At 41.0% G+C, this 15,419-nt stretch overlaps 1 protein-coding gene across 1 annotated transcript in view; it reads right to left on the bottom strand.

Moving 5' to 3' along the window:
- LOC124802705 (ubiquitin carboxyl-terminal hydrolase 20) overlaps positions 1–15,419 on the bottom strand; it is a 185,593-nt gene that overhangs the window by 33,098 nt on the left and 137,076 nt on the right. The window contains exons 15-17 of the mRNA XM_047263658.1: positions 11,324–11,477; positions 6,439–6,666; positions 6,081–6,260 (exon numbers count right to left, since the gene is read on the bottom strand). Coding sequence (XP_047119614.1) covers positions 6,081–6,260; positions 6,439–6,666; positions 11,324–11,477 — 562 coding nt within the window. The remainder of the gene's footprint in view (positions 1–6,080; positions 6,261–6,438; positions 6,667–11,323; positions 11,478–15,419) is intronic.

The raw sequence follows: 15,419 nt of genomic DNA, 5'->3' as shown, positions 1-15,419 counted from the left end.
CATGTTTGGCGACATCGTGGTGAACGCACACTGGAAGCGTGTATACGTCATTGCCACACTGGCATATCACCCGGCGTGATGGTATGGGGTGCCATTGGTTACATGTCTCTGTCACCTCTTGTTCGCATTGACGGCACTTTGATCAGTGGACGTTACATTTCAGATGTGTTACGACTCGTGGCTCTACCCTTCATTTGATCCCTGCGAAACCCTACATTTCCGCAGGATAATGCACGACCGCATGTTGCAGGTCCTGTATGGGCCTTTCTGGATACAGAAAATGTTCGACTGCTGCCCTGGCCTGCACATTCTCCAGATCTCTCACCAATTGAAAACATCTGGTCAATGGTGGCCGAACAACTGGTTCGTCACAATACACCAGTCACCACTCTTTATGAACTGTGGTATCGTGTTGAAGTTGCATGGGCAGCTGAACCGGTACACGCCATCCAAGCTCTGTTTGACTCAATGCCCAGGCATATCAAGGCCGTTATTACGGGCAGAGGTGGTTGTTCTGGGTACTGATTTCTCAGGATCTATTCACCCAAATTGCGTGAAAATGTAATCACATGTCAGTTCTAGCATAATATATTTGTCCAATGAATACCCATTTATCATCCGCATTTCTTCTTTGCGTAGCAATTTTAATGGCCAGTAGTGTATTTGCATATTCGAATGCGTATCACTTATTACAACATGTTTAATTTCTAGGTGTGGAAAAGGTTTTACTATATGAAGGCAAGTCATCATCCAATGACACCGATTTACTTCAGATTTGCTCATAAACATTCAGACAGACACAGAATCTGTATTTTTTCAAACAACAATGTACAGGCTTTCTGTTAAAGCAAACAGAGAAAGAAAGTGCTTTGCTCTGAAAATGTGTGGTTTAGTTTTCTTCCTCACAGCCAGTCTTATTTAGATAGAAAGCAATTTAAACCGTTAGACAAATTGATTCTTCCTATATATATAATTCTTCCTATATGTATAATTTTAAGCAAAAATTGTAAACACAACAATTTGCCATTTTATTTTCTGTCTTGCAGTCGGTTTTAACAGAAAACAGGAAAGTTGTATTTCTGGCTTATCCGCTAATGATTATAATACTACTATGGAATCTGAATCATCTGAAAACTGTAATCCTACCTATTCACAGATTAAAACCGTGTGAAATGGTGGTAATGAAGCTACTACCCTCACAGATAAAGGCATCTGGAGCGGTCTCTCTCATACCCCAAATACCAATGATTTCAACAGATTTACCTATTCATTTTAGGCGACTTCAATTCCCAGTCGTGGTTTCGTTTGCAATAACAATGAATAAAGCTCAAGGTATGATAGAAGGGGAAAGAGATGTGCAGAGAGGAAGGGAAATAGAGAAGGAGAGGGTGTAGTAGGAGATGGAAATAGAGGGGGGGAATGGGGAGATGGCCTGCCAGAGGAGGGAGAAGGAGATTGGCAGAGAGGGGGGGGGGGGAGGAGGAGGAGGAGGAGGGAAGATTAAGGAGGTTGGTAGCCCTGCGCCTGCTATACGGACGTCTCGTACAAGATAAGTAATTTAAGTAGTAATAAACTGTTTTTAACACTTTAAACTAATTTATTACGTTAATTATAGTGCTCTTCAAGCGTACCATTAAAGGTTTTTGTCTTACTCGCGTATTTTCACAGTAATCACGTAATGTTCGTTTTTCTTACATATCGCGGCCAGGCCGAACTTTTGAGCTTTCAGATTAAACTTCATACCACAATTTTAAGTGATTTACTGATAGTTTAGTGTGCTAAATACGTTTGCTGCCCCTTTATATCTGTAGAGTATCGTCATCTCTTAAGTAATTACCAGTAATAAACTTCTGAACCACTGTTTACATTGTCGCGAGTAGGCCTAATTTTTCGTACACGTATTTTCATTGTTTTCCTGTAACTTAATTGTCTTTCTGTCACTAAGATCGATTTGTACCAAGAGTGTAAAGTGCCTGACATGCCGTAGAATCGTTAGCTCCGGGGTCTCGTGTGTTTGTGTCGGTTCTGGAGCGCCACGACCGACCTCATTTGAGCTCTTCTGTCAGGAGAGTTAATTTGGAGTTGGAACGGCTAATTGGATCTGGTGCAGGGTCACACATTGGTGTGGTTCCTGTTGATTCACTCTGTAGGTGGGACTATACTAGACATGGCCTACACCTCAACAAGAAAGGGAAGGGTAAACTGGCTGGGCTGATAGCAGGATATTTAAAGGGGGGAGGAACTACATCTCATGGTGGAAACTCTTTTTTAGTGTAAGATCAGTGTCCAGTGGGAAACTCAGCCAGGCAAGTACTAAAGATGTCAAAAAAGTTCAAGATACTCACAAAAGTAAAGTGAAAAATAATGTTAGTATATTTCATCAAAATATTGGGGGATTGAAGAACAAAACTGATGAGCTTCTGCTTTGTTTAGAAGATATAGAAACTGAGAATGTAATAGATGTACTATGCCTGTCTGAGCATCACATTGTCACTGATATGCAAAAGGTTAGCATCAATGGGTACAAATTAGCTGCACATGTAAGTAGAGATAATATGATGAGAGGAGGAGTTGCCGTATATGTCAAAAGCTTCCACAGTGTAAAAAATTTAGAAACTAAAAAATTTTGTGTAGACCAACATATGGAAGCATGTGCCACTGAACTAAAACTAAATGATGGCACTTTCATAATTGTAACAGTGTATAGGTCCCCCTCAGGGAATTTCCAGCTATTTCTAGAAAACTTGGATGCTTTGTTGTGCTATCTGTCAGACAGGGGGAAGTAAATTATCATTTGTGGGGAGTTCAGTGTTGATTCCCTGAAAGAGTGTAATAGGAAGAATGACCTTGTAGTATTACTCAGTTCTTTCAATTGGAGCTCCGTCATTGATTTTCCTACTCGGATAACAAAGAACAGCAGGACATTGATAGATAACTTTTTTATAGACCAAGATAAGTTTAAGGACATAAATGCTTATCCTGTTGAGAATGGTCTTTCAGATCATGGTGCACAGCTAGTTACAGTATACGACATAGCTCCATGCAGTATATCAAATCAGAATTTCAAAGCAGTGCGTTCAATTAACAATATAAATATTGCAAACTTTAGGGAAAGCCTACAGCAGCTAGACTGGGATGAAGTGTATAAGGAACCCGATGCAAACTTGAAATATAACTTATTTCACGATACATTTTTAAAGGTATTAGAAAATTGTTTTCCCAAGAAAATAGTTAAACATAATTCCAAGAAGACATATAAAAAACCTTGGCTAACTAAAAGAATAAGAATATCTTGCAACCATAAAAGAGAACTGTACCTAACAGCAAGAGGGAGTACTGACCCCGAAATTGTTCAATATTATAAAAACTACTGTGCGGTACTAAGAAAAGTTATTAAAAAGTCCAGAAGCATGTGTATCATGTCTGAGATCAGTAACTATGATAATAAAATTAAAGCAATTTGGAATATTATTGAAAGGGAAACAGGGCAACCAAGAGCACAGGAAGACTTTAGTGCCATAAAACTGAATGACAAGTGTACTAACAAACAATCAGAAATTGAAAATATTTTCAATAATCATTTTTCAAATGTTGTGGAGAAAATAGGATCTAGATCTTCACTACAAGAGGCAAGCCTACTAATAGAAGAGGCCATACTTGTGCAGTTTGAAACAACTGTATTTCCACCAACCTCTCCCTCTGAAATCAGTAAAATAATAAACTCATTGAAAAGTGTTAGCTCTTATGGAATTGATGGCATTTCCAGCAAGGTACCTAAAGCTTGTTCCCCACAGATAATTAGGATTCTCAGCCACATATGTAATAGCTCTTTGGAGCAGGGTGTTTTCCCCGATAGACTGAAATATGCCATTGTAAAACCATTGCATAAAAAGGGGGATACGTCGGATGTCAACAACTACCGCCAAATCTCTCTTCTGACAGCTCTATCAAACATTTTTGAGAAAGTAATGTATTCATGAGTAGCCTCCCATATTTGTAAAAATAAAGTACTAACAAAATGTCAGTTTGGTTTTCAGAAAGGCTTTTCAACAGAAAATGCTATATACGCTTTCACTGATCACATATTAAATGCTCTGAATAACCGGACATCAGCTATTGGTATTTTTTGTGATCTCTCAAAGGCCTTTGATTGTGTAAATCATGGAATTCTTTTAGATAAGCTAAATCATTATGGTTTGAGGGGGGCAGTGCACAAATGGTTTAATTCATACTTAACTGGAAGAATGCAGAAAGTTGAAATAAGTGGTCCATGTAATGTTAAAACAACAGCTGATTCCTCAAACTGGGGGGCTATCAGGTACAGGGTCCCACAGGGTTTGGTCTTAGGTCCTTTACTGTTCTTGATATACATTAATGACTTACAATTCCACATTGATGAAGATGCAAAGTTAGTTCTTTTTGCTGATGATGCAAGTATAGTAATAACATCTAAAAACCAAGAACTAAGTGATGTAATTGTAAATGATGTTTTTCACAAAATTATTCAGTGGTTCTCAGCAAATGGACTCTGTTTAAATTTTGATAAAACACAGTATATACAGTTCCGTACAGTAAATGGCACAACTCCAGTAATAAATATAGACTTTGAACAGAAGTCTGTAGCTAAGGTAGAATTTTCAAAATTTTTAGGTGTGTCCATTGATGAGAGGTTAAACTGGAAGCAACACATTGATGGTCTGCTGAAACGCCTGAGTTCAGCTACGTATGCTATTAGGGTTACTGCAAATTTTAGTGATAAGAATCTCAGTAAATTAGCTTACTATGCCTACTTTCATTCACTGCTTTCATATGGCATCATATTCTGGGGTAATTCATCATTGAGTAGAAAAGTATTCATTGCTCAAAAACGTGTAATCAGAATAATTGCTAGTGCCCACCCACGGTCATCCTGCAAACATCTATTTAAGGATCTAGGGATCCTCACAGTATATATATTCACTTACGAAATTTGTTGTTAATAATCCAACCCAGTTCAAAAGTAATAGCAGTGTGCATAGCTATAACACCAGGAGAAAGGATAATCTTCACTATGCAGGGTTAAATCTGACTTTGTCACAGAAAGGGGTAAATTATGCTGCCACAAAAGTCTTTGGTCACCTACCAAACAGCATCAAAAGCCTTACAGATAGCCAACCAACATTTAAAAATAAATTAAAAGAATTTCTAGATGACAACTCCTTCTACTCACTGGCTGAATTTTTAGATATAAATTAAGGGATGGGGGGAAACGACTTAAACATTAGTGTCATGCAATATTTTGTGTAATGTAATATCTTGTACAGACATCTTTTATTAACCTGACACGTTCCACATCATTACAAAGTGTCGTATTCATGATCTATGGAACAAGTATTAATCTAATCTAAGGCATGTATCCCATTCCCATACACATTTAGCAAATGTGAAGCATGGCCGGGTTCGCTAATAAGTACATAGAACACATATTTATATACGGGCTGCAAAAAAAGTTTAATTTTGCTTTTATCTTCTCTAACCATCTGAGCAAGATAATTTGCTTAGTTTGCCCTGCATGTTAAATTAATTCCAATTTAAAGAATGTTTATAAGATTTTTATAAACAAAATATGAGAAATCCTGGGTGGAATATAAATAATGGAAGAAGTAAAGGTAACAATTCATAGTACAGTGAGGCATTAAGAGGTTGATGAGCGTATAAACAAGCCCTAAGATGCTAATAAGCTTACGGACAATGTCCTTCCACAGAGAAAACTAGTACAAAAGGCATACACTACACCGTCCAGATCAACCACCTCAACGGAGCTCCAGTGTCAGTAAAATGTAGTCAGCTGGGATAATACAGAGGCCCCCCCCCCTCAAAAAAACCTTCTATGCAGATTTAGTTACATTTTTTATGAGATTCTTCTACAATGAACCAATCATTTTAAATTGTACAGAAGTCAAAATGGTGGGTCTTTACAAGCTTCCTTACATCTTCGAGTTTTGTCTGATTTTACTTGCACATTGCACTGCATATTTGCAAGCCATGGTTCTACACTACATAGAAAGTTACAGTGATTGTATTATATGAGGCATACATACACAAGAAGTTCTGATAATATGTACCCATATCCACAGTTGTATCTAATGACTGTTGTTGTTGCTGCTTTCTGTGCACTGAAGCATTCCTGGCTGCTGAACGTAGTGCTGTGTTGTCAGAACTGGCACTTTGAGCTCTGGTCTGTCGGCCCATAACAGCTGTATTTGCAGATGAATATAGCCCTATAATACACAAAATGTGCTACATAAAACACAGGGTTTATTCAAATGAATATTCTGGGTAATCACAAAAAGGAGGAAGTTAGAAACATGTAACCAAACCATGGCTAATACAGAAAATGATACGAGAAAAATGAGATAAGATCTACAAAATTAAATCTCCATTAGCAGAGGATATTACCAGTATCTATGTTGTCTGTGCTGCGGGCCTTAATGGCAGCTGCCAAACTCCCATCAGGTGTTGCCGACACTGTGCCTGGATAACAAGGTCGGCCAATGCCTGAAGCAGTAGTGCAACTCACTGCTGGACCTCCTGCATATGGTGACCGAAACACAACTTCAGGTCCTCCTCCATAAATGCGTTTAAAGAAATACCACAGTTCTTCTGATAGCTGAGCATAATCTGAAACTGAAGTAAAGTCAATCTGTAATACTACAGTAATGGAGAGTGCACACTGTTTTGCTGCTGGAACTAGTGAAGTGCATTAAATACCTCAAATTTCTGAACTGGTAATACTATGCACATTGTAGTCTTACCAGTGTTAGAAAACAAAATGGTTTAACACCTTGATGTACTGTTGATAACAGTTTTGGACCAAAGATGCATATATAGAGTCAGACTTATGGAAAAAAATGAAGGCCAAAAGTACATACCACAATGAATGGGAATGAAAGTTAGACCAAAATCAACACCGCGAGTCTAACTCAAGAGACAAATACTTTTCAGTGATAATCTTGGTTTAGTTCTTACCATTAAGCCACGGGAATTAGTCACAATTTGTTAAATTTACATTTTAAAGCAAGAATGTTGGTGGTTATGAAGAAAAATTTAACAACTTTTACATAATGTTAAGAGAGAGGCATTTACATGGAAGTAGTGACAAAGAATCCAGTAACAGCAGCATCATTGTACAAAAACGAAGGCATACAAAGTGACGACAGTTGTGAAAAAAAAAAAAATAAAGTACCTAAATAATGTGTTCCATGTATTTGCAAGAAACACACCAATAATTTGGAAATATACTGAGACTCATGGCGTACAATCTTCTTCAAGTAATTTAAGATTACTCTTGATGACAAATTTTGGGAAATACTTATTATGGAAATAAATCTCTTAGCAAATCATATAACAGACAATGAATGGAACAAAGGAAAGCGAACAACATTCCATACCTTATTACTTTTGACGAAATGAATGCAAATATGCACTATGTGGTTTCACTGCCTGAGATTGCAGTCATGTGAGTGAGTTGCATTTGCGCGCGCGCGTGTGTGTGTGTGTGTGTGTGTGTGTGTGTGTGTGTGTGTGTGTGGCCGGCCTTGTTGGCTGAAAGCTTATTTTGTGACAGTCTTTTTTTTGTTGTACCTATCTGCGACTCAGTATCTCGGCTATATGGTGAGTAGGAACTATCCTTGTCATAATACAGGGTGATTCAAAAAGAATACCACAACTTTAGGATTTTAAAACTCTGCAACGACAAAAGGCAGAGCTAAGCACTATCTGTCGGCGAATTAAGGGAGCTATAAAGTTTCATTTAGTTGTACATTTGTTCGCTTGAGGCGCTGTTGACTAGGCGTCAGCGTCAGTTGATGCTAAGATGGCGACCGCACAACAGAAAGCTTTTTGTGTTATTGAGTACGGCAGAAGTGAATCGATGACAGTTGTTAAGCGTGCATTTCGAACGAAGTATGGTGTTAAACCTCCTGATAGGTGGTGTATTAAACGTTGGTATAAATAGTTTACAGAGAATGGGTGTTTGTGCAAAGGGAAAAGTTCTGGACGGCCGAGAACGAGTGATGAAAATGTAGCACGCATCCAGCAAGCATTTGTTCGCAGCCCAGGAAAATCGACTCGCAGAGCTAGCAGAGAGCTGCAAATTCCACAATCAACTGTATGGAGAGTCCTACGAAAAAGGTTAGTTATGAAACCTTATCGTCTGAAATTGGTTCAAGCACTGTCTGCAGCTGATAAGATTAAAAGAATCGATTTTTGTGATTTTATCCTTGCTCAAATGGAAACAGATGAATCTTTCGTTTCAAAGATTGTCTTTAGTGATGAAGCAACTTTCCACACTAACGGGAAAGTCAACCGTCACAATGTCTGTATATGGGGCACTGAGAATCCGCGGGAAACAACTCAGTATGAACGTGACTCGCCTAAGGTGAACGTTTTCTGCGCCATTTCAGCCAATAAAGTTTTTGGTCCCTTTTTCTTCGAAGGTGCTACTGTAACTGGACTACAGTATCTGGAGATGTTAGAGAATTGGCTGTTCCCTCAGCTCGAACAAGAAGCACAACAATTCATATTTCAGCAGGATGGAGCACCACCACATTGGCACTTATCTGTCCGTAACTACCTGAACGTCAACTACCCGAAGCGATGGATCGGCCGCCAGGCAGCCTGTGACAGAGCACTTCATCACTGGCCTCCAAGAAGCCCTGATCTTACCCCCTGCGATTTTTTCTTATGGGGGTATGTTAAGGATATTGTGTTTCGGCCACCTCTCCCAGCCACCATTGATGATTTGAAACGAGAAATAACAGCAGCTATCCAAACCGTTACGCCGGATATGCTACAGAGAGTATGTAACGAGTTGGAGTATCGGGTTGATATTGCTCGAGTGTCTGGAGGGGGCCATATTGAACATCTCTGAACTTGTTTTTGAGTGAAAAAAAAAAAACCTTTTTAAATACTCTTTGTAATGATGTATAACAGAAGGTTATATTATGTTTCTTTCATTAAATACACATTTTTAAAGTTGTGGTATTCTTTTTGAATCACCCTGTATTGTTACATTCCGTCCTGGATTTTCCACTGTTTGTATCAGAATAAAGATTGATTTTAGAAATAAAAAGTCGCACGCATACCAATTAATATGAAACACGATGAGGATCATTTGCTGGGCGCGGTACAGAAAGATAAATTTATTTTAGTGTCTACCTTAAGTGAATTTTATGTTTAAATCATTTCGTTAGTGAAATGTAAGTAAATACATCAATAAAATGATTTGAGCATACAACACACTTAAGGTTCACACTAAAATAAAAGTACCTTTCTGTACAGTGTTATATATCATTATATAACCTCACTGGCCTACCCAGCAAATGAACATCACTTAATGTCATATACACGTCATTGTAGTGCAGCTGATGATGGCAGCATGCTGCCAAAATGCGTCATGCTTTTAAATATTAGTAAAAATCACACAATGGAAAATCCAGGATGGAATATTGATAATATTACGAACAGGGTAGACTGTTTCTCACCATACAGCGGAGATGCTGAGCCATAGATAGGCACAAAGACAAGTGGCCAAAAAGGCCTTCTTCACACACACACACACACACACACACACACACACACACACACACACAAACGACCACTGTCTCTGGGTGCCAAGACCAGACTGCGAGCAACTGTGCATGATGGGAGAAGCAATCGGGGTGGTGAGGGTAAGATGGAGGCTGTGGTGGCGAGGGGAAGGGATAACAGGGTAGGAGTGGGGATGGTAAAGTGCTGATTCGAGCATACAGGGATGAGGTGGAGAGAGGGTAGGGCAACTAAACGCAGTCTAGAGGTCAGGCAGAAGATTGGCGTGGGGGCAGAAAAGTATAAAGGTTGTGGGTGTGTTGGTGAATTGGAGGGCTGTGGAGTGCTGTAATGGGAACAGGGACAGGGACAAATGAGTGCAGTTCAGAAAACCTGATGTTGATGAAAAGGGACCAGATGGCACAGTCTATGAATCAGTCAGTAAAATAAAGAACACTGTGTTGGGCAGCATTCTCAGCAACTGGATGGTCCAGCTGCTTCTTGGTCACAGTTTGTTGGTGGCCATTAATGCGAACATACAGCTTGTTGGTTGTCATACCCATGTAGAATGCAGCACAGTGGTTGCAGTTTAGCTTGTAGATCACATGACTGGTTTCACAGGTAGCCCTGCCTCTGATGGGATAGGTGATGCTTGTGATCAGAGTGGAGTAGGTGGTGGTAGGAGGTTGTATGGGATAGGTCTTGAATCTAGCTAGGTCTATTATAGGATATGATACATGAGGCGAGGGGTTGGGAGCAGGAGTTGTGTAAGGATGGACGAGAATATTGTGCAGGTTCATGCACGGTTGCATGCAGTCTGGCCCCAGCAGCCAGAGATAGTGGCTGCGCACGCTCATTGAGTAGCAATCCATCCTATTCATAATATTATCAAGTATTATTACAATGTGACTGAAGCAGCATAAATTATTTCATAATTTTACAATACACTCTTAGACCTCAAAAATGCCCATACACCACAGATAAATTTAAATGCCTTGCTATGGCTATGCAGCTCAAAAGGGGTTGTCTCAGGTAGAGAGTGTGAGAGAAGAATGGTTGGGTTGGGTTGTTTGGGGAGGAGACCAGACAGCGAGGTCATCAGTCTCATCAGATTAGGGAAGGAAGTCAGCTGTGCCCTTTCAAAGGAACCATCCCGGCATTTACCTGGAGCGATTTAGGGAAATCACGGAAAATCTAAATCAGGATGCCCGGATGCGGGACTGAACCGTTGTCCTACCGAATGCAAGTCTAGTGTGCTAGCCATTGCACCACCTCACTCGGTGAAGAATGGTAGTGGAGGGAATGGAACGGGTGGAGAGGAGGGAGGTGTGGCGGGGGGGAGGTAGCAAGGATACAGGATAGGATGGTGACCCACATTGGATGAAGCAGAGGAAGTTGGATGTGACACATGGAGTGAAACTGAAAAAGTGCACTTGTAGGTGGGAGTAAGGATGGGATGGCTCTGAGCACTATGGGACTCAACATCTGAGGTCATCAGTCCCCAGTAAGGATGGGCCAGAGGGAAAACAGAGATGAAAGTGTGGGAGAGAAATAGTGTACAAAAACATTAATGGATTGAAGGTGGAGGTATGGAGGCAGGGCAGATATGGGTATAGGACAAGGGATAGTGAAGATTCAGGCCAGGAGGACTGTGAGGTCAGAGGGTAAATTATAAGGACAATTCCCATCTAAGTAATTCAAAGAAGTTATGCTGTAATGACGTCACATTTAATTTGAAGTGTCAAAGTGTACTTACCCATTTTGACAACAGGCTGTCCATTCTTGGTTGTGACAATTGAACTGTTATCAATGGGACCAGGAGGCTCAGGTTCTTTGCCACGAACAAAATTTTGCCATTGCCGAAACCAGCTCATAGATATGGCATATATCACACTTGGTCCTTCGTCAGCCTATAACATATCATTGGTAAAAGGTATATAACATTTTGTTTTAATTCATATCTTAACAATTTACACAATTAAAACATTGAATGCAATAATAGGCATGACAGTAAAACATTTGATGGCTTTTGGTAAAATTAATGACTGTGACAGCTTTCCTGCCATGGTAACATATGGTATGCCTATTGGGTTTGCAGCCGGTTCTTAAAATAAGATAGGCATGATATTTTATAACAATAATGGAAATTCCTGGATGGTATAATACATAAAATAATGGAAAGGCATGGAAAGTTCAAGAGGGTAGAGCATAATAAAGATACAGGTTGAGAGAGAAGGAGGGGAAAGGGAGAGGAAATTGGAGATTTGTGTGTGTGTGTGTGTGTGTGTGTGTGTGTGTGTGTGTGTGTGTGAGTATCCAAATGGTGCTTAGTGAAGCAGTTGTTGAAGTTGTTTGTGTCATAGTCTGCAGCATGTTCAACAAGTGGATAGCCAAGTCTGCAGTTCATCACAATTTGGCAGTGGCCTTTCAAGTGGACAGACAGTTGATTACATAAGATGGTTACTCATCACGCCAACGCAGAATGTTGTCTAGTAACTGCTTCATAGCTGATATATGGGATATGGGTAGGAAATGCCTGTAACTAGACCGTGGTAGGTGGTGGTGGTGTTGGGTATATGGGACAGATCTTGCACCTGGGGCAACCACACGGGAATGACCCATGTTGTGCTGGATTGGTAGCAGGATTGGAATAAGGATGGACAAGGACATTCTGTAGAGTGGGTGGGACACACAACACTACTCTGGGTGATGTGTGTAAGATTTTGGGTAGGATATCACTCATCTTAGGGCATGAAGAGAGGTAGTCAAAGTCCTGGCAAAGTATGTGGCTGAACTTATCAAGACCAGGGTGATACTGGGTGCTATGTGATCAGTGGCAGGTTCAAGGAAGGAAGATTAATTAGCGTTTAGTGACCTGTTGACACTGAGGTCATCAGAGACAGAGCACAACTCAGATTGCTGCTAGGAATGGGAAAGAAATTGGCCACTCTCTTCCAAAAGAATCATCCTGGCATTTTCCTGGAACGATCTAGGGAAACCATGAAAACCTAAATCTGGATGGCTGGAAGCAAATTTGAACAATCATCCTCCTAAATTCGAGTCTTGTGCTAACCATTGCTCGGTGGTGGCTGGTTCACAGGTTTACTGCTGTCAGAGAAAGAGATGGCATGGGAGATCTGTTTATGGATGAGATGTGTAGGATATTGTTTGTGAATAAGGGCTCTGGGTAGGTTACTGGTATATTTCGACAACTCCTGCTTCCCACCGCAGGTGCAGCATCCTTGGGTGGCAAGGCTGTAAGGAAGATGCTTTTTGATATGGAATGGGTGACAGCAATCAAAGTGGAGATACTGTTAGTTGCTGGTGCTCTTAATGTGAACAGTCTTATTTATGGAGCCATCTAAGAGTTGGACATACGTATCTAGGAATGCGGTTCATTGGGTTGAGAAGGACCATGTGAAGCAGAACTGGGACTAGGTGTTGAGGTTATGGAGGAAAAAGCAAAGGTTTTCCTTGGCATGAGGCCAGATCATGAAAATGACAAGGGCTTTTAGGCATTGGCTGGATAGGAAGGGGTGCCATGGCAGTACCATGGATATGTTTTTAGATTTCACCTTCAAAAGTGAAATAACTGTAGGTCAGGGTATGGTTGGCTAGAAGAATTAAAGAAGAGGTGATGGGTTCGTTATCAGGAATAATGGGAAAGGGACTGTTTTATGGCCACAAGGCCATTGGCATGGGGGATGTTGGTGTATAAGGATGAATTCATGGTGACAAAGAAGGAGTCTAGTGGTAATGGGACAGGAACTGTAGAGAGGAGGTGAAGGAAATGAGCAGTGTCTTGAATGAAGGATGGGAGGTTACAGACTACAGTTTGTAGGTTTTGGTTAGCAAAGGTAGAAGTTCGTTCTGTGGGAGCAATGCACCCAGGCATAAAGGAATGTCAAGCACGGAGAAATGTGGGTTTGGGTTTGTGGAGTAGGTTGTCAACCTTTCTGCCAAAACTCTGCTCACTACATAAGTCACCGTACTTTCTGAAGGCCTCAGCTTTAGCCTAACAACTGGACTTGCAAAGGACCTTCTCTCCTTTACTCATTCTCTGAAGTGGAAACATTTATTTGCCAAGCACCTCACAAACAACAGCCTAACAAACCCTCACATAGAACCAAACAAATAGTTCCAACCTCCCTCCAACCATGATCCTCTTTCCCTTCTACCCAGTCATCACCTGGTAATATTCCAGGAACTCTAACCTGGTCTCACCTTCCTTTCTTAAATTTCTATCAATGAGTCCAACATCGCTACTATGAACACACAGTTTTGTGTATAACCTGAAAACCAATCCAGACCATATCTTCCTTCCCACAGACATAGTCTCCATCACAGTGATCCTGAATCATAGTGACTATGTGGCTGAGTGTCTCTGCCAACAGTCTGACATGACCTCCAGCAGCTCTTCAAGACCTTAGGTCTATCCCAAAACCTGATATCTGACTAAATCTCCCTTGTCACATTACCAGTTCCCCAAACACCTAACTTTTACCTAAACCGCAAATTCCAGAATCCCAACCCCACAGGGCTCCCTACTGGTCATCCCATTATGGCTGAGAACAATGCACTTGAAGTGGGAGTTATCGAAATATACTGATAACCTTACCATAGCCTTTACTGACAGACAATATATTACCCAGCTCCTCCATAAACAGCTCTCTTGTGCCATCTCTTAACACCAGTAAACCTAAGAACCAGCTGAACAGCACTCCTGGGATCACCAAATATCATCCTGGCCTTGAAAAGTCAACCACACCTTTCAAAAGGTCTTCAACTACCTCTCATTATGCCCTGAGATGTGCAATGTCCTATCCAATTCTGCCCCCCACCCAACCTACAGGATATCCCTGACCATTCCAACCCTGCATCCCATGGGTCACTCCCTTGTTGTCAGCCCAGGTACAAGACCTGCCAAATAAACTCACCCAGAACCTCCTACCACTGTTCAGTCACAGGCATTTCCTACCCAAGGCAGGGCCACATGCGAATGCAGCCATGTCATATATCAGCTACGCATCATTTGTTGCCTAGCATTCTGTATGAGCATGACAAGTAAACAACTGACATAACCAACTGTCTACCCACATGAATGGCCACCGCCAAACTGTGGTGCACTGCGAACCTGATCCTCCAGTTGGCTAACACGCCGCACACCACAACACAAAGAAAGTCAACAGCTGCTTCAGTACACAGGCCACTTGGATACCCCTTCCAGCACAAGTTTCTCTGAATTGTTCAGATGGGAATTGGGAATTTTCCGCTAACCAGTTTCCTCACCTTGTTTCTTCTGTCCACACCATTCCTTCCCTATCCAGATCATGTACTACTGCCTTCTCCCAAAACCTTCCCCCCCTCCCTCCCCCCATGGTCTCTCTCTCTCTCTCTCTCCCTCTCCCTCCCCCCCCCCCCCCCCTCTCTCATTTTCCACCTCTTTCCCTGCCTCTCCCAACCTCTCTGTCTCCATCTACATCTACACTTTCTTTTCCTTTTCTCCCTTCCTTCTGGATCTCTTATATGCTCTATCATTTGGAATCATTTCGTCTTGTTGTGCAGCCACTGGGTTATTTAAAACGACATGAAAGACATGCCTCACTCTATTTGACTACCTCCCTCGTGTACTCTTGCCTATCCTGTCCCCACCTCACCTGCCCAGGTAACTGCTCTCAATAATCAGTAGTTAGTATCGCTGCAGCCACACAAGTGTACGTTTGCATTTCTTCTGTATGTGAATGTGTATATTTTTACTAGGAAAGACAACAGCTCAAAAGGTATTGTGAATACAGTTTTCTGTTATGTTTTTCTATTCTTATTCACCAGTACAATGTAGGTGAGTGGATGCC

The sequence above is a fragment of the Schistocerca piceifrons genome, chromosome 6 (assembly GCF_021461385.2).
Source record: "Schistocerca piceifrons isolate TAMUIC-IGC-003096 chromosome 6, iqSchPice1.1, whole genome shotgun sequence".
In the NCBI taxonomy this organism is placed as follows: domain Eukaryota; kingdom Metazoa; phylum Arthropoda; class Insecta; order Orthoptera; family Acrididae; genus Schistocerca; species Schistocerca piceifrons.
Note: the sequence above shows the minus strand (reverse complement) of the source record. Positions and strands in the feature narration are given on the sequence as shown.